The following is a 20,636-nucleotide window of genomic DNA, read 5'->3' on the forward strand; positions in this document are numbered from 1 at the left end:
TTTTGGGGACACCATAGATTTATATCACAAAATGGGCTTGTCACCATTAAGGCGCATATGGGAGCGATTCATGGGACAGAGAACAGCTAGACTGAATATACAGAGAGTCCTGAACACACACATGTATTCCTTCAGTCTTCCACACAACATCCTTTAATGGTTCGTGTGACTTCATATGACTGCTGTTTCCCAGGACTGGCCAAAAGTCTGCAGGAACTGAAATCAATGAACGCGTGCAGGAGTGAGAGACTGCTAAAGGAAATCTATTCAGTGCTGTTTGCAGATTTTATTCAGCACTTTCCGCACACAGAGGAAATAAATCCATGCAATGTCTAAAAGGCTTTAAAAACGGCTTTGCAACTATATCAAATGGCACGTAATAAAAGCTGATGAATAGGTGTGGCAATGTGTGTAGGGAGGAAATTAAGACCCAGAGAGAGAGAGACAGTGTGTGTGTGTGTGTGTGTGTGTGTGTGTGTGTGTGTGTGTGTGTGTGTGATGCAGGAGCGGCCGAGAGACTGTAGGCGGACCGTCAGTGAGTGTGTGAGTGTGTTCGGGACAGGAGACTGACTGCCACACACACTCCACACACCCGACTGAAGCAGAGAGTCACGGTAAGTGCTGAGGAAGGACTGCACTCATTATGTAACCGCATAAAAGCGACGGAAACAGTAATAGACGTGTTGATCAATTTGGAACGCGAATTTATTGTTTGTACATTGTTATCGAGATTTTTAGCGCATGTATGGAAATTATAGAAAAGCAATGTGTAGGCTATATAAGCATTTCATAGACAGAAAATCCACATGAAATAGCTTTTAATGCATTCTATTGTTTCCCATGTAACGTGATATTATTGTCCCTATAGTTTGTCAATGATGCATCGAATGCACAACTGTAAAGCGGGCACACATCGTTTGCCACATCAGACCGATTGCAGCCTACCGAGAAACCGGGAATGTATACCACAAAAAATGCGATGATAGATAAAATATTACTCATGTGTAAAACAACAATGGTTAATAGAAAGAAATCTGTCAATGATGCGAGTGAGCTCGTTTTAGTCTGATACATTTGTCAGAGTTAGTGTCTAATCATTTAATTAGCCAACAATTAAGTTCGTCTCCACTTCTTCCAGCGCGAGATGGATAGTGACGTGTAAAGGCTGGTCTGACAGGAGACTCCCAGTGACTGACTAAAACCAGGATGAGGGAAGGAGATCTCAGTGAATGAATGGCGCCTTTCATCGGAATCTGCACATCATCAGGCATGCGGACCGCAGAGGATCAACGCGCCTGAAGCCGAAGCCACCGCGAGCGTTCCCGACGCGCCGCGCCATGGGGATTCGACACATTCTGCTGCTGCTCATCTATCTGGACCCGCTCAACGTGTTCTGCACCCTGACTGCCAAACGAGCCAAACCCGCACCCAAAAGAGCGCAGAAACCGAAGGAACTGAACGGAACCACCGTCGCGACGCCCGCGTCCACGCAGCGCGTCATCCAGGCGCGCGCGCACGAGACCTGCCTCGGGTACTACGACGTGAGCGGCCAGTTCGACAAGGAGTTCGAGTGCAATAACACCGATCACCGCTACTGTTGCGGGTCCTGTTACCTGCGCTTCTGCTGCCAGTTCAAAGGCAACCGGTTGGACCAGAGAACATGCAAGAACTACAACAAGCCGGACTGGGTGAAAACTGTGCCCCCTTCACCAACCCCAACAGGTGATACGTACGACCCCAGCATGGACCAAACCAACACCGCGGTCTACATCACCTGTGGGGTCATCGCTTTTATTATAGTCCTCGGGGTTTCCACTAAAGTCGCTTATGACAAAGCAACCCAACCTCCTCAGGAAATGAACATTCACAGGTGAGCGGCGCACCTCCCGTCTCCTAAAACTGTAGTTCTGCTGCGACACATGCTCATATTCTTGTGGACTGGTCTGGCCATCTCTTGTGTGATGTGTTTTAATATGCACCATCTCATCTAGCCCATCTAGTGTTGGAGGGAGAGTGTTTAGGGTTCATAACACACAGATTCAGGAGTGTGTATCCACAGCATCAGCGAGGAGGGCTTCAGATCATTTTAATTGCAAAGTTTTGGATACATTAGATGTGAATGTAAAATCAATTTCCTCAATCTGTGGTTTCATGATGTGTATTATCTCGCATGTTTTTTGTTTGTTTTTTTGGTCCTTTTGGTGCATTGCTGCAAATCCACTGTTATTTTGGAGAGTGTAGAATGATGTACTTATATATAATGCAAACGTTTCTTCCATCATCCGTGTGAATGGCTGGGTTGAACACACTACATGTTCCCAGGTGAACGTATAAAACGTTATGCAGTCGGACGTCTTGCTCTTGCTCTGGAAACGATATCTGCTAAAAACTATAGTCTACACTGGAACGCCCAAACAAACAAGCAAACAAACAAACAGAAAATGTATGTAATATGAAAGTGTGCTGTTGACTCATCTGTCTGCTCAGCCACTGCAGGGCAACTAATGCAAAAATAATTGAATTTCTCAGGTAATGGTAAACATGAGCAGAGCGAACTGTGACTTTCAGATCCTCGGGGCTTCCAGTGTTTCCAGGTGCAGGATTGAGACGACGCTCACTGATGATTAACACTTATTTATAGACCAACCAACCTTTCTTTCTTTCTTTCTTTCTTTCTTTCTTTCTTTCTTTCTTTCTTTCTTTCTTTCTTTCTTTCTTTCTTTCTTTCTTTCTTTCTTTCTCTCTCTCTCTCTCTCTCTCTCTCTCTCTCTCTCTCTCTCTCTCTCTCTCTCTCTCTCTTTCTTTGCAAATGCAGTAGTGTAGAGAGGTGATCTTTCACCTGAACGCTGTAAGCTGATGTATGTGTCCGATTCTCCCCAGAGCCCTGGCAGATATACTTCGACAACAAGGACCGATTCCTATATCTCAGTACGACTGTGAGAACTTTGCTGCGATGAACTGCTCCTCCAAAGACGACACGCCACAGCGAACGGGCTCTAAAAACCACTACACCCCGGTCCACAGCTCCAAATCCAATCACGGTGAGTGGCCTGACGCCAGTCTAACATCCATGCCTGGCTCTCCCACGGCTGTAGTGTTTGTCCCTTTAATGAAACACTTGACTGATTTACCTGAGCTCTGTTCCAAACGCTAGTGATGCTAACCGTCACACAACCTCGCGCACGTCAAGGCAGTTTTATTTCTACAGCACAGAGTGTTTACTGAGATAACAGGACAACACAGAGAATAGCGTCACAGTCCAGTTTGAGTAACTTCAGTGATGCTTCATTTTTGTTGTAAAAAAGTTATTGATTTAGTTAATTTATATATAGTGGGTCTGGAGAAACAGTTCAGTTCTCATGTCAATGCAGGAGATCAATAATATTGTTGGATATTAAATTAAATGTCCCCAAGTGTCATATGGTTTGGAACAATCGATATAATCATAAAAACACATAGCATGAACAAATAACAATCTGTTTTTAATTACACTGAACTACACTTTTTTTAATTATTATTTGTAAACCATTTCTTGATTTTTTTCTTCCTTGCATGCATGTACTCTGGGATTGCAGTCGGAGTATTTTGCCAAAGTGAGACATCAGAGTTGGCATCTTAACTAATCAAGCCACGTTTGGAAGAGTGTTTGCATCTGCACCTCCTATGATGCCTCTGTGGGACTCTGGATAGGCTTTGGACAAGCTTCAGTCACAGTTATGATATTGGCTAATGTGAGCATGAGAATCAGGGGCTCGTGTTGGACTGCGTGTGTTTTGCTGCAGGCCGTGTGCCCAACGCCTCCCAGCAACCAATAGCCATCATTTCTTCTTCTAGGTTAACTATAGACCTGATATAGTCCAGCGATGAGTAGGTCACTTTAAAAAAAACTTTTGCTGATAATTTACTCACCCCCGTGTCATCCAAGATGTCCATGTCTTTCTTGCTTCAGTTGAAAAGAAATGAAGGTTTTTGATGAAAACATTCCAGGATTTTCTCCATATAATGGACTTCAATGGGAACCAAACGGTTCAAGGTCCAAAAGACAGTTTCAGTGCAAACTACAAACTGTTCAAAGGGCTTTAAACGATTCCAGACGATGAATAGGGGTCTTATCTAGTGAAACAAGAAAAATAAAAAATAACTAAAAAAGTGTAAGTTTTATAAGCTCAAATGCTCGCCTTGCTCTGTTCTGTGATGCGCGTTCGTGACTCTCCTGTTCAAACTCGTTCTTTAAAATGAACAAATATTTTTTCGAGTCATGACTCGAAGAGTCCTTGATAAGACCCTTATTCATCGTCTGGTGTCGTTTAAAGCTCTTTGAAGCTGCACTGAAACTCTCATTTGGACCTTGAACCGTTTGGACCGGCTAAAGAACAGAGGGGACAGAGCCTTCGCTGTTGCTGGCCCTAGGCTCTGGAACAGCCTTCCAGTTTAAATCAGAGCTTCTCAATCTTTAACTGTTTTTAAATCCTCTCTTAAAACATATATTTTTTTTCTTTAGCTTTTAGCTCATTGTGAGTTTTTGTTATGAATGTGTGGTTTGTCCTTGTATTTTCTGTCTTTTCTTTTTTCTCTTCATCATGTGTATTGTTCAGCACTTTGGTCAGCCTTGTTTGCTGTTTTTAAATGTGCTATATAAATAAACACAAACTTGAAACTTGAAACTTGGACCCCATTGAAGTCCATTATATGGAGAAAATCCTGGAATGTTTTTTATCAAAAACCTTAATTTCTTTTCAACTGCATGAAGAAAGAAAGACATGGACATCTTGGATGACACAGGGGTGAGTAAATCATAGATTTCATATAGAGACTAGATGCCCTATTGGCTGCTGGGCACTGAGAAACGCACTCATTAAATACTTGTCACAGAGACACGAAAGATCTCTCTTTATGAAGCTGAAATCCTCTTCTTTTAAATGAAGTCATTTATATAAAAAACAACTATTCTCAGTTGGTGTAATCTGTATGAAAAGAGAGAAATGTCAGTATTTTCCCTTTCACCTCATTACAGCGAATGATGTGCTAATGTGACCCCGCCCACTGAGAGCACGTGCTATTCAAACGCTAATGTTGAGGCAAGCCATAAAAAAACGCCCACAGCGATAAAAAACATTAGTTATCTGTATAACCAAAAAGAGTGTTTAAATATGATTCGGGTGTTTGAACAGACGTACAAACGAACGTTCATTTAGTTAGACTAGAGTTTCTGCTCATATTATTTTCTTTTCAAGATGTTTTAAAGTCTAACTCTGAACCAATTCTACATGGCCCATTTGACCAGGATTTTTTCCCCAGGTATGACTAAAAATGGGTTTTGATTTTCATTTATACTTTGATTTTATACATACATGTATATATATATATATTGTCTCAGGTTACGTATGTAACCCTGTTTCCCTGAGAGGGAACTTCGAGCTGCGTTGTCAAACGCGATGGGAACCCCATACCCACTACGCCATGCTGAGAAATGCCTGTTCTGTGTGAAGTCCTTGCGCACACTAAGAAGCAAGCAAACTAGCCCCAGGAGTGGAATGACAAATGTATGCAGAGAGGACATCCTACCGCATTACAAATATCGAGAAGGGAAACACTCGGAATAAAGGCCGTAGAGGCCGCCATACTTCTAGTAGAACGGGCCCGAACAGCCATAGGTGAAAGCTGTTCAGCCGCTTCATAAGCTAATGATATAGCCTCGACTATCCATTTGCTCATAACCTGTTTTTTTTTTTTTTTTTTACAATTATTTTAGAGGTGAAAACAGACTTAAGGAACAGGTTCCAGGGCAGCATATATGCTCAGCATCAGCATCAGGTGTTTGTTGTTTGGACAGACTTGCCCCCAAATCCTAAAGGAAACACTAACTCTTTTCATTTGAACTTTTCTGAAACATTAACCAAGATGGCCTAGTATTGTTGTTGTTGATATGAGTCTGTGTTGTCTCGTTTTTTCACCGTTTTCTTAAAGTTAACATAATCTGACTGAGGAATCTTAGACAAGTAAATATTGTAGTGGTCAAATATAAATTAGCTTGTGCCTATTTAACTTCATTATTTAATTCTGCACTTTGCCTTTATTAGCGATTATCATCAATTTGATTGCAGATATAATTAAACTAAATAGACAATGGCATCTCTGAATTCAATTATGAAATGCCTTTAACTAAAAATTGAATGTTTAATCTATTATACATTACTGACTCTCTATCCTCCAATTTGATACTGCTTTTATGTTACAGTATATTTTAATCTTTGATAACAGTAATAAAAATACAACGGGTCATGTTACCTCTGGTCCAATTAAAAAATAGACCTCAGGACATTTTTGTTCATGTAAATACCTCATTGTCATGTTCTAGTTATATTTAGCTTTATAGAAAAAAAACTTCCCCCTTAATATTGTGTCAGTTTTTTTTCTCTGTGGTATTGAAAATGGTATCGAATATCGATATTTTTCAAGGTATCATATCGAAGTTAGAAATTCTAGTATCGTGAAAACACTAGGCTACTTGCTGGTATGTTATTTGATGTAGTCGATAGTTTGTATATGAAACGAGTCTATCCATCGGGTGCAGAAAAAAAAAAGAAAAAACTGTTGAAAAAAATCACTTTATAAAGAAGCAAAGAAATTACTGGTCTAACTTCTCCCTCTTTTTAAAGTGTGGAAAAGGGAAAACAAGTTCAAAGATCAATACTCCAGCAACACCTGTAGCCTATATGCAACAACTTTATTGAAGATTTTTTTTATATTTGGGTTAGATTGTATACAGTTGCCGGTTTGCGGTGGAAATACTCCATTGTTAAGTGCAAGGCAGGGCCTCAAAATTATCCTGCTTAGGGCCCCCAGATTTACAGAGCCGGCCCTGCTCACACTCATACCCACCAGGCTGCCTAATAAAAATGTATTCATTATTTATGATGGGTGGGTAACATCGGGGTTAAAAACGATGACACTGACTCGGGAGAGAGAAAGCTTGCAGAGGCACTGAAATACCCAAATATTGCTATAATTAGACATCATGGGGATTAAACACATAAAATATAAACCCCGACGAGGAGGCTGAGATACAGAGTTTTCTAGTTTTTAAGATAAATTTAATCTAAAAACTCTTATTTATTTTTCAATCTCATAATATTCAGCTAGCCAGCAAAATTTGGCAAAATCATAAATAAAACCTCCTTTTAAAAGCTCCTCTTTATTCAGCAGATATGAGCTGACTTATTTATTCATTCATTTAAAAGTCAAACATCTGCCTTTCTCTTAACATTTGTTTTGTACTGTTTCTTTTTAAAACAAAACACTAATGATACCAATTCCTCGGAACTAGAAATCGCAGTCCAGATCTGGCATGTGAAAGCTGAGATAGAGCTGAGCCCATCCCAACCCCTGCTGTCAGATCCATTTGCGAACCCCGAAATGCGAGTCGTCTCCGTGCCTCGGCAACAGAGACCCGCGCGGGGACCGCGAACCGAACCGTCCTCCTCGGAGAACGCCCGGCGGGAGTGGAGCGTCCTCGCGGACAGCTTCTCGCAATGCCCACAGTCAGCTCAGCTCCCTCGAGAACTGACCGCTGACATGCTCCACTCCCAAACAAATAGCTGATGTGTGTCCCCACCCGTGATGTAACGAGGGCAGGGAACCACACAGCGTCTATAATCTTGCTTGCCATAAATATAGATAGTGATAAATATTTATTTTCTTGGGTTTGACAAACAACAATAAATAGACAAGGACAGAGTACAGAGATCGCTTGCTGAAGGCTACAGAAGCTGTCGCGGTCTGATCTCAAGGGTGCTTTATAGTTTCCTGGTCGATGACGTCACCTGACGTCCTACTCTCTCATTGGACTGATTGTACAGACGCTTCACGACGCAATCACGCAGAGCGTTCCCATCGCGTTTGACAACGCAGCTCGAAGAAAGGGAAATATGTATATATATATATATATATATATATATATATATATGAAGAGTTCAGATGCAAAAGCCTCTAAGTGCCATTTGAAATTCTTCTAGAGTGATAATTTTATCAAGCTTGTATATATAAGTTCAGTAATTTCACTTAAGTTGCAATGAAGACTGCCTATTAATTGTCATTTAAGTGAATCAACGTGAAGTGTTTAAGTGTATCAATCAACGTGATAAAAATGATCATTCTAGAAGAATTTCAAATGGCACTTACAGGCTTTTGCATCTGAACTTCTCATATATATATATATATATATATATATATATATATATATATATATATATATATATATATATATATGTGTGTGTGTGTGTGTGTGTGTTGTCCTTTCATTTTTTTCTTGTCTGACTCACCTGAATGAAAGGCTCATTATTATGCGTGTCTTTGTCTCTCAGGTGAGAATCACCTGATTATTCATGATGGGGCTGGCCTGTTCATACCCATTCGCATATTGCCTTGGCAAACAAAAAAAATGTTTTTCTCAATATAACCAAATTCACAGTTTTATGTGAACGATTAGGAGGATGATTTTCTGATCATTGTGAAGAAAAAACCCTAGACAACAACATCCATTGGTCAAAAGTCTTGTGAACGCATATTTAGTATGTGTTTTGGGGCCTTATTTAAGAAACTTTCTTTTTTAGTTTTTACAATAACCAAGCATAAACAATATTCTCTCAAAAACACAAACATGTACAAACATGTTGCCCATATATCATGGTTGCCCTGTTTCTGCTAAATATAGTGTAATTTCACCTGTGCCATTAATATGTTTATAAGCAGTCGGCTAGTCCGGCTATGAGTAGGTTAACTATTGACCCGATATAGTCCGGCTTTGAGTAACACACATCTAGCCAAAATAAACTTGAATTTGGTTACATGAATTTTTGCCAAAATATCTTAGTCTATTAGTCTATTAGTCTATTCATAGGCTCTGGTTTAGATATCTATTAAATTTTCTCTGACAGCCCAAATTTTGTCTTGTTTTAGACGTCTGGGCTGAGTTTGGATGGCTATTGATGGGTTAGATATCATGTTGATCTCATTGCAGCATCTCTTCTTGTCATGTGATCCGCCAGGTTAACTCTACTTCTCATGCCATATTTACATAGGAGTCCATCACGGATGAGCCGTTTTGATCCGCACCCTCTCTGCCGTGTTTTGATTGAAGGCTGTGCTGAATTTCATTATTGCCAAGGTCACGGAGGGACTTTGTTGGACGTTCTCATGAGTTATGATCACGCAAATGGCAGCTTTGACTTAAGGGAGATAAATGTCAGTCATATGGCAACAACCACAAACTGAAGGAGATTTAGGTTGAACACCAATCTCTCCTGCTGATCTATTGCTCCTGAAGCCCCTTATAAAGCACTTTAAGGGAGATTTATACTGTATATTTTCCTTAGCCTCATTACAAAGTGCCCTTGAAGTGCAGGATGACGTAAATGAGAGCACTTGACCCCTGACCTGGGATCAGGGTCGATATGGCAGTGGAGGTCATGAAACGTTCGAGATCGGGCTCTTTTCTCCATTCATTAGTTGTTGCAATACCAGTTTGACAGCATTTGTGGCATGATGATGATGATGATGATGATGAGGAGGATGATGACAACCACAAAAGCAAAAATTAGTTGTTCCTCCAAATGTTGGGTTACAGTGAGGCCAGTTTTGGAGGATTTAAACACAAAAATGTGATGCTTATAATTATAAAACAGCATTTCTTCTGTTGAAGAGTGTGTATTATCTGAGCTGCAAATTTGTTCTCATCGTTTTCATGGTGGTTTTGGGGTTTTGGTCATTATGTTGTCATGGCAGTGAAGGTATAATTGGAATTATTTGTTACACAAGGATAATAAGCTTTTTCTTTTTCTCCCACCCTCATGGAAGCAGGTATATTGTTTATGTGTTGTGGCTATACTATTGAAACAGAGTTTATATTTTGACCCTTCAAAAGTGGCTCAGTGTAAGACAGATTTGTGCTTTTTCAGAATTATTCTGTTTTTACTCTAAATTCCTTTTGTGGTAATCAGCATTATTGCAGAAGTATATGTTGAGCTGAGTTTGTATGAAACCCTTCACATGTACGCAGCTGTTTGTGTGGCATTCGTGTTCTGGGTGACTTTGTCTTGTCAGACATCTCATTCCTGGTCAGCTTTCCTCAGTGATCGGGCCGGTCCCGGGTCGAGTTTAAGGGCCAGTGTTTTCCTCAGTGATCGGGTCGGTCCCGGGTCGATGTTAAGGTGTTTTCCTCAGTGATCGGGCCGGTCCCGGGTCGAGTTTAAGGGCCAGTGTTTTCCTCAGTGATCGGGTCGGTCCCGGGTCGATGTTAAGGTGTTTTCCTCAGTGATCGGGCCGGTCCCGGGTCGATGTTAAGGGCCAGTGTTTTCCTCAGGGAGCGGGTCGGTCAGTGGGCCAGTGTTCACCAGTATTTTCCTGAAGTGTGTGTAATTGCAGTGATGTGAACTGAATAATCTCACATGCACTGATGCACAAGAGTGTTTACTGCAAGGAAAGACTTTAGTCCAAAATGATGTTTACAACATGATCTTGGTTTTCACCATCTGTGAATAATTAGAGTTGTTATGCTATGAAACACAATTGGACTCTCTTTATCAAATCATACAGAATATTGTTTTAAAATGGCAGCCGTGACGAAGTGTAAAAAATGCTTTGCTTATAGAGGGATTCACACTGAATGTGAAAATGACTAAAGAATGATTTGATGATGTATGCATAATATATTAGATTAGAAATATCCCTGAACAAATCATAACACAGCCTTTCTCCCAAAATAAGGCAAAGAAAGAAAGAAAGAAAGAAAGAAAGAAGTGAATGCATTTCTCTAGGCGTTTGTGTGTATTTGCTCAAATATTGCTTTAAGAGATCAGCATTGCATGCATAAAAAATGTCTGGCTTATTAAACTATGATGTAATTAGTTTAATTAAGATGTGGAGTGCCAATGGGCAATTTCATAACGATACGGCTCTACACATTTTTTAACTTATAGCCTCCTCATCGCTACACTTAGCAATTAATATCAAAGTTGGACGGGCCATAAAGTGTGTGTGTATTTCTCCCTGTGGTGTGCAGCAAGGCCTCGGCATCATCCTCACACACAGACAGTGTTCAGCGCCATAGTCGTAATGAACTCTCGGCAAGCGGCTCACCTGAGCAGGGGATGCTTGGGCTTTGGAGTGAGAGAAGTTTATTGCGTTCTGGATCTCCTGCCTCATGTTGAGTTATTTGATTCAGAGGACTGTGTTGTTTTCTGTTTCTCCAACTGTTCCTAGTGATCCGAAGCAAAAGCATCTTTGAACAAGCTGGCTCTCAGTATGAGAATCTGACAGACTCTGTAAACAACATTTTAACTCAGTGTTTTCTACTGCTCAACCTTTTGATTCTTCAGCCTTGTACTTCCTGCTGTGCTTTTTGTTTAGCTGTGAAAAGCACATCTTATTGATCTTAAACAGTGGTGGATTTAATGGATGGATAGATTAATGAAAGGGGTCATTAAATTTGCTTTGTTCTTGAGACATTTACTGTACGAGGACGTTGTACCATTAAAATATCCTGCAAGTTTCAGAGCTTAAAGGAATAGTTCACTTCAAAATGAATCATTTACTCACCCGAAAGTGGTTTCAAAGCTGTACGAGTTTCTTTTCGCTGCTGAACACAAAAGAAGATATTTTTCAGAATGTCTGTAACCAATGAGTTGAGTATTGTTTTCTTTCAATGGAAGTCAATGGGGTCAATCAACTGTTTGGTTACCGACATTCTTCAAAATACCTTCTTTTGTGTTCAGAAGAAAAAGAAGTGCATACAGGTTTGAAACAACATAATGGTGAGGACATCATTTATGTCAGAATACTCATGTTTGGGTGGACATGTGAACATGACGAGCGTTTGGATTCTTCAGAGATCTGCTGGCACTGAAGGCCAGAAACATGTAGACGTGATGCTCATGTTTGAGTGAACACGTCACCAAACTCCCAGATGGTGCTCAAGGTTAGCGTTATGCTGCTATTTCATTGATAATTAGAACGTCAGGAATTAATATAAGACCTCGGACAGTGCCAGCATATTGGTATAATATTCTGTTGTGTGGACAAGGTGACTTTACCCATGAGTTATGGAAAGTCATAAATCTTGAAATGCACTGGGGATTAGTCCTGTTCTGCTTCAGACGGGTGTTTACTCTGGAAGGAAGAACTGCAGAGATATTCTACATGTGATGATGTGATGATCTTCTACATGTGATGATGTGATGATCTTCTACATGTGATGATGGTCTTCTACATGTGATGATGTGATGATCTTCTACATGTGACGATGTTCTTCTACATGTGATGATGTGATGATCTTCTACATGTGATGATGGTCTTCTACATGTGATGATGTGATGATCTTCTACATGTGACGATGTGATGATCTTCTACATGTGATGATGGTCTTCTACATGTGATGATGTGATGATCTTCTACATGTGACGATGTGATGATCTTCTACATGTGATGATGTGATGATCTTCTACATGTGATGATGATCTTCTACATGTGATGATGTGATGATCTTCTACATGTGATGATGGTCTTCTACATGTGATGATGGTCTTCTACATGTGATGATGATCTTCTACATGTGATGATGTGATGATCTTCTACGTGTGATGATGTGATGATCTTCTACATGTGATGATGATCTTCTACATGTCTTTCACAGGAGCTCATTACTCGAAGGAGAGCACTCGAGGAGGCGGACACGACCTGCACAACTTCATCTCCTCCGGCTTTGTGACACTGGGCCGAAGTCACGTCAAAGGTAACGTGATTGTATTTCGCTGCTTAATGAATGAAAACATTTTTCCATAACAAACGTTTTATTTCTCAGCCGGAGATTCTCAGTGCACAGAATCTGGCTTGATCTGCGATCCTGTTCTTGAGGCTCTTCTGACTCAACGAGTCTCATGCTGTATTGTGCACATCTATTAGCTAATGAAACGCGGAAGTGAAACTCGGAGTCGCAGCTCGGTTTCGATAAAAGATTAACAAGGAAGTTTTAAGTTCTGAAACGTACAGTACAGTACGTACAGTATGATTCGATGGCCTCTTACATGTCAATTTCTCAGTTCATGACCCTTTAATGTTGAGAGGTTTGTTAGTTTGTGTGACTGAAGTTGTTCCCAAAGAAGCCAAAGCTTGAGTTTAACATGTACAAGAAACAAACAGAGATTTCCACACACTGCTCACAGCTTTCAGACATCAGTCCGCTCCATTGTTCCGGGTTTTCTATCTTCACTTCCCACAATAGAGTTCACAACAAAGCTGGTTTATTTTCTATTCATTTTTTTATGAGATATATGTTATCCAAATTTGGTAGAAGATTAAATGCACATTTAAAACCCTAAATATTTATATTTTTCCAGCGTTAACTTTAAATTGAATTTGATTTTTATTTCTTTAGAAATTCTGAATTCTAAACACAGTGGATGAAGTGGATTTGAGACAGTAAACAGTTAAAGAGTCCCAGTGGTTAATGTCAGGGATTACAAATAAACTTCACTGAAAATCAGATAAAACCTAAAATACTGTTTTATTCAGACTCCTTCAACATTTCTCACATTATCAGTTTATCCGCTATTAGTTTATAAAATGGTAATAAATATGAGCAGAACTCAGTTCTCAGATCAGTGTTTGATATGTGACTGGTTTTGTCCGTCCTTCTGTTGGACTCTCACACATGAGTTATGTTGAATATCTGTCAGCTGGTAAATTTAACTACACAATTAGATAAGACCAGTTTAGCTCAACCAGTGACCAAGCAATGCTTCATGTTGTTCAGTGTGTGTGTAAAAAGAGCATCAGCAATTACAGCTCAAAGTGGAGGACTCATTATTGGCCCCAAATGTGTATAAATGTCTCTGGTACTCACTGTATGAAGAATATGTTGTGGGTGTAATATGTCACAGTTTACTTTATTCTGCTCTCCTCTCTTACAGAAATGATCTATAGTGTCCTGATCACACTAGTGAAGAAATATCAAAACTGATATCTGCTGTCTGAATAATGTTTGGTTGGACTGCATGTTATTTTGAATATTTCTACAGAAAGTGTGTATCGTGGGTCTGCAGTCTGACTCGAGTAATGCGGACGTTCTGTAAGATGTGGAAGCTGATTTCTAACACGTACATGAACACATCAAGCTTCATCTAATAGCCTTCGGTAAGGTGCCGTTCTTCATCCCACTCGCGTACACGCCGTGCACATGTGTCAGCTCTCACTGGTTATGCAGAAATTAATATTCATGCGCTCTCTGCTGACTCAGACTGGCAACAATGAATCTACTCGCCGTGCAAAAGAATCGCTCATGAAAACCTGACAACATTAATGGCATTTCTGTAAGGGCAAGGAAACGAGCGAGGAGTGACGTGCGTCAGTGTGTCGAGGCTCAGTAACACACACAGCGTAGAACAGGGGAACTCGTACCGAAATAACCATGAGAGGACAAGACAATCTCCATTAGGACTGCAATTTCATTTCCTCCAGTACAAAGCATTGACCTAAAATCCATTTATTTCCCCGTCTGTCTGCAGCAACCTGCCGGAGACGGTGTTTTTTTGGGTTATGTGTCTTTAGTGCCCTTTTCACAATGGCCTATTCAGCATCTGGCGGTGGAAGGGACGGCTATTTTTGTTGGTCATGAAACACGAGAGAAAGGATCTGGACGCTGCAGGGGGAATGAAAGCTTTCCAGACTGATGCGTTTCAACATGATAAAACACCCTTCATTTCTCCGACTATATCTACAGCCCGGCCTGCGATGCTTTGTTATCGACATTTTGTTTTCACCCTGTGAATCTTGCTTAGGGACCTTACTTTCGTTTCCTGGGGATTTTCATGACTAATGTTTAATGCATATATCTTCTATAAGTTCATCATTTGAGACGTGCACTTGCGTATAGATTGTTCTAAAGATAATGCCTGGACTATGTAACATACGCTCTAACTATAAAACTGTTTAGATACGGGTTAGACTGCTGACGGGGAATATGTCTGCAGTTTCTACATTGACAACAATCACAGGATTGGCTGAAGTCAGTGTGTTTAACTTTGGAAAGACACATCTCCAGTGTTCATCGATTTAACAATCAGTGTTGAGCGTCTTTAGCTTTATCAAATACAGTCAAACCGAAATTTATTCAGACACCAGATATTATTATAAATGTGTTTTTTACTGTGTAAGTGAGGAGAGCAAATTAGTAAACTGAGATACTGTGATATATTATACCCAGACATTCTTCAGACTGTGAAATACCTGTAAAATATATACAAATTTGAGACCAAAAATTATTCCGACACTTTGACCTGACCATGTGTTTTTTCTTTAATTTCTAATGCACTTTTTTGGTCTTATCTAATTGTGTAGTTAAATTTACCAGCTGACAGATATTCAACATAACTCATGTGTGAGAGTCCAACAGAAGGACGGACAAAACCAGTCACATATCAAACACTGATCTGAGAACTGAGTTCTGCTCATATTTATAAACTAATAGCGGATAAACTGATGATGTGAGAAATGTTGAAGGAGTCTGAATACATTTAGTTTGTTTATTTGACTGGAAGTCCTTTGATGACAATGATAAGCACAAAGCGCTTTAGATATTGCCTCACATTTACACACACACACACACACCGACGGCGTTGTCAGCCATGCAAGGCCATTCAGCTCGTTGGGAGCAGCGGGGGTTAGGTGTCACACACACACCCAAACACACACACACACACACACACACACACACACACACACACACACACACACACACACACACACCGACGGCGTTGTCAGCCATGCAAGGCCATTCAGCTCGTTGGGAGCAGCGGGGGTTAGGTGTCACACACACACCCAAACACACACACACACACACACACACACACACACACACACACGTATGTTTGATTCATTCCAGTGAAACCAATATTTTTCGAACACACACACTCTCTTCCTGATAGTGATGCAGTGAGAGTGTGTGTCTCTGACTCTCAGAGTGTGTGTGTGTGTGTGTGTCGGATGGCGGTTCTCTGGCTCTGAGTGTGTGTGTGTCGGATGGCCGTTCTCTCCGTAACTAAAGCCGACATGTCGTGGACTGTTTCCCTGCTGATAAATTGCAGTTTCTGGCGGTCCTGTGGTCTGATGTTGCCATGCCACCGCTCTCCTCTTCCTCTCGTCTTCCTCTTCCTCTTCTTGAGCTCCAGAATAGGCCGGTCTCCAGGATTCTCCATGGTGATTAGAGGGTCGTTGAGGAGTGCTGAAGCGTGGAGTGCTCGTAATCATGTGAATGGTGTGTTGTTCTCTGACGGCCATGAACGCGTTTCTCATGCGGCTGATCAAGAAAACAAACGTTCAGTCATGCGTGTTTGCATCATCACGTAACGAACCTTATTTATTACATCTTAATGCCTTTAGTTCTTGTTCTTAAATAGTAACATTTTTTAGGACAGAACTGAAGCATCACTCGCTCTTCTCTTCTGCAGGATTGTCCTGTTATCTGAAACACTCTGTGCTGTATATTAGACATAAAGCTTACTCAATCAAAGCAGAACTCATCATTATTCATATCCGTATGTGTCCCAAAGTCACCGTTCTCTCACACGGCTGGTTCTGGACAGGGACAGATATGAGCTCTGACCTTTGGTTCTGCTCGGCTGGAATAAAGAGCACTTCCCCGAAGACATGGAGACGAATCTTTCACATAAACGTGTTAATATGCGAGTCCTGGTGTCGTCTTCAGGAGAGCACACTGACCCAGGAGCGCTCGGTGGGTTTATCTTCAGCCGCATCCCTCCGCCAGAACAGGTCTAACGTGCATTAGAGTGAGGGACTAACTTAACCTCATCTGGGGAACATTTTGCCTTCAAGACTTTACTGTATATATCTGACGGCGTGACTTCTGATGATCTTATACGTAAAGTCAACAGAATGTGTAAAAAGGGACCGTTCTGGGCTATTCCTGAGTGTGTGTTTCTCTCTCATTTTGGCCATCCATAAATGTTCAAGTAATCTTCATATTCAGTCCTTTTCCCACTCGTTTGAAAGCAATCTTTTGAAATATCCATTCCAATAATAAACGCCAGTCTGACAGATATTGAAATGCTCGGAAATTCTCTTATTATTCTTGAGCTGAGAACTCATTGGCATTTCTCCCATGATATGTTAAATATTGTTGATTTGCATATAAGATCTGGAATATCTTTCAGACGGCCGCTTTGATTGACGGCCTCCAGATCAGACAGGTTTAACAGATCAAGGTTTGAGTTTTTAAACCGACATTGATCGTTTAGTCTGGTCTAACCCCACCAGGCTCGATCGGTTCCTTCATTATTCTGATAAAGGGAATGATTATAGCACAACACATGCTTCGCTTTGATTGACAGAACAACTGGTGGGTGAGGGATTGGATTTTAAGGGATATTATCCGTGGCTGAAAAGTTATTAACACACACCTTCTTCTGACATAAGCAACATTAAATCATCCTGACTGATGCCTGATTGCAGTTTCTGATGTTATGGAGACGCGGTGCGGGTCTCGGGTTTGGAAAGGCTTGTCCTTAAACGAGTAGATTTGTAAAGCACTATCGCCGGTGTTTGGAAACTGATTAGGAGTGTAAGCCGCAACACCAATGCCTTTTTAACAGCGTTGAGGAATGTGCAATTATGCAAACACAAGTAAACACATTAGCTGTGAAAATAAAAGTAAGAGGAAGCAGATGCCGTCGATCCGGCTCGGCTTCAGTCGTGTATGCGCGTGACGTCCGAGTGGCAGAAACACCGAGTGGCAGCAGCCGCCAAAACACAAACACAGTAAAACGGGAAAGAGCTTCGAGATTGACTGAACCACTCGATTTTACAAGAAATGTATCAGTTTGTGTCAATATCCTAAATTACAGAGTAAAACCACACTCTATGTATTGTATTGTTATATATTGTATTGACAACTCATCAATTAAATATTTACCATTGTGTATTCTGCATAATTGAATGTTTTTAAATCAACACTGACAAAAAACTAACCAAGTTTAAGGGCTGGACGATATGATGACGTATATCACGTTGATGTTAGTGACCACCTGGAGTTAGACCTATATTGTATTTCCCGGTGTGGAAATCAGGCTCATATAAACGTCACGAAACCCGATGTCAGGATCCACCATGGCTGGGTGTTAGTTTAATCTGATGATCGTGTGTTTTACTGGCGTTTTCTCCGTTCCTCGTGTGAAATCCAGTCCGTCCGCAGCTCTTCTGCTGGGATAGCTCCGCCCACGAGAGCCTGATTGGCCTTCTGCACACACTTTTCTGATTGGCTGTGATTGAGTCACGGTTTCTCCTTCAGTGTGGACAGATAAACGATCCGTCACATCGACAGAGTCCTGCAGAGTCCTAATCAAACACACGAGAACCGCAAACTCATCAGTGTGACGACAATCAGGAGAATCCTCCCGCTGCGTCCAGAACAGCGGATCTGTAAATGTCAGCCCGTCGTGCTCTCGCTCCAGGACCCAAACCCCGAGAGAAAGCAAGTCTGAAACCCTTCCGGCTCAAGCAAGAGACTGTGCTTCATTTTCCTCGTCCGCACTAATGTGTGTGTGTGTGTGTGTTTGAAAACGCAGCTGGCCTTCCGTCACACTGAGACGACGCTCTCATTGATGAAGACGAGCCTTTTAAAACACTTTCCAAAGTGGATACATTTGGAAACGCTGCTTTCGTGATGTAGTGTGGACTGGGAAAACTGGGGTATTTGAAAACGATGATGTGAGTGTAGTCATGTGACGCATGTTGAACCCAGGCTACGTCTACACTAATCCGGCAGGCTGATCTCATGAAGTAGTAGTGTGTATGACACGCCAATTCGTATTTCCATTTTTGGCGTGCTATCAAGACGCATAATCGCCTTTCAGCGTGTTTATGAACGCCGTTGACTTACCGTTATATAAATATATGACTTACCTCAACCCCGTCCCTAAACCTAACCGTCACTGGGGTTAATGGCATTTATGACTGGAGATTTGACGCAGAATGACGCGGACGTTAATGGCATAGACATACACGCAGATACACGCGGATAGCTCGAAATGCATAGAGATATCACGCCACCTGACTCGAAAGTGGCGTATACGTTTACGCAAAAGTCATGATGTCATGTTGAATCCGGAGACTCGTGAAAGCGCCATTTTCCTTTCAGTCGCTCTCCGTCCACACCAGGCGTTCTCCGAGAGATCCAGCGCTTAAACCCTCACAGAAGCTCACCGATGATGCAGACGGGGAATAAATCATGAAGTTATCGCTCGATTCTTCTGGATCATTCTATTCAGCAGATATCTCGTCCGGGTCGCTCTCGCTCACTGTTGCGTGTCCGTCTGACGTGAAACTGTTGTCAGGACAGTTTGGGTCACTGTGATGTGAAGAGTGTGTGAAAGACACACGACAGGCACAGTACCGCTGTAAACACGCATATCTATTGGTGCAATATGAGTCACGTGACCAAGCTTACGTCATCGTTCTCAGATACGCCAGTTCTCCAGTTCAGCCTTTTCAGATTACACACTTTGGAAAGTGTTTTCATTTCCGAGGGAGAGAGAGAAATGAAACACAAGGCTTTTTATCCTTTATTCTTATCTAATATTTTATCCTTTGTTTAGATTTTTATGTTTATCTCGATTTAGTATGTTTCTTATCGTTTGCTGCTGTGGAAGCCGAGCTCATGCGAAAACGATATTAAAATCAAGTTTTCTTCACGATGGGACGACGTGAAGAGAAATAATATTGGCCGACTTTAGAGAACTTTCATGCAGATCCTCCTCCTTCATTCGCTGAAGGGCTTGATGTGATTGACAGCTCGTTCAGGGAGGTGAAATGTCTTGAACGGATGATTTATAATGCAAGAGAACGTTTGATCATACACCTTTAGTCAGAGCGAGAAACACTAGTTTAGGTTATATTTCCCACGTGATGGAGATGCTTCTTAAATATTTCTGATCTTTTTCATCTTCTCGTTCCACGATTCCTTTATTTCACACTGATGTGAAGGTCTCAGAGAAAGCCGTCGAGCTGGACGACGAACACTAATGAACAGCATCAATCAGTGTTGATCAGAGCTCGTTACAGGAGGTGTAGGCTTTGAACAATCCGTACGTCACGTGGGGAACGAGTTCGGGAACATCATGTTGGCGTTCCCCACACTCTTCATGAGCTTCACACCAGCAGATTATTCACACGTAATGGAAAACACACACACACACACACACACACACACACACACACACACACACACTCACACACACACACTGCACTGAAACCCTCTGGCCATCACTGCATTCAGACACACACAAACACACACACATTCTGCAGTGATGGCCGGAGGGTTTCAGTGCAGTGTGTGTGAGTGTGTGTGAGTGTGTGTGTGTGCAGTGATGGCCGGAGGGTTGTGCGTGTCGAGCCTTTCAACGCTCTTTATCCGTGACTGTATTGACAATATCACTGTGCCTTTCTGCTGAAATATGATCCTCGCAGCAGATTAATGTGTGTGTGTGTGTGTGTGTGTAGGGCTGTCGCGGCCTGGCCAGAAGGAGACATATAGTATTTGAAGAATCTGTGTATTCAATATGACAGACAGT

At 41.4% G+C, this 20,636-nt stretch overlaps 1 protein-coding gene across 9 annotated transcripts in view; it reads left to right on the forward strand.

The window, feature by feature from the left end:
• Positions 1-491: 491 nt before the first annotated feature.
• Positions 492-20,636, forward strand: part of shisa6b (shisa family member 6b) — a 61,332-nt gene continuing 41,187 nt past the window's right edge. For 5 of the 9 annotated variants that reach the window (XM_039653726.2, XM_039653727.2, XM_039653728.2 and 2 more), the window contains exons 1-4: positions 494-614; positions 1,139-1,870; positions 2,881-3,041; positions 12,689-12,787. In XM_039653726.2, coding sequence (XP_039509660.2) covers positions 1,230-1,870; positions 2,881-3,041; positions 12,689-12,787 — 901 coding nt within the window. In that variant the 5' untranslated portion in view covers positions 494-614; positions 1,139-1,229. Of the gene's footprint in view, positions 615-1,138; positions 1,871-2,880; positions 3,042-12,688; positions 12,788-20,636 lie in introns of all 9 variants that reach the window. The other 4 variants (XM_089121729.1, XM_039653731.2, XM_089121730.1 and 1 more) reach the window with 2 other exon arrangements.

This window comes from Pimephales promelas, chromosome 17 (genome assembly GCF_988280905.1).
Source record: "Pimephales promelas chromosome 17, fPimPro1.hap1.1, whole genome shotgun sequence".
NCBI lineage: Eukaryota > Metazoa > Chordata > Actinopteri > Cypriniformes > Leuciscidae > Pimephales > Pimephales promelas.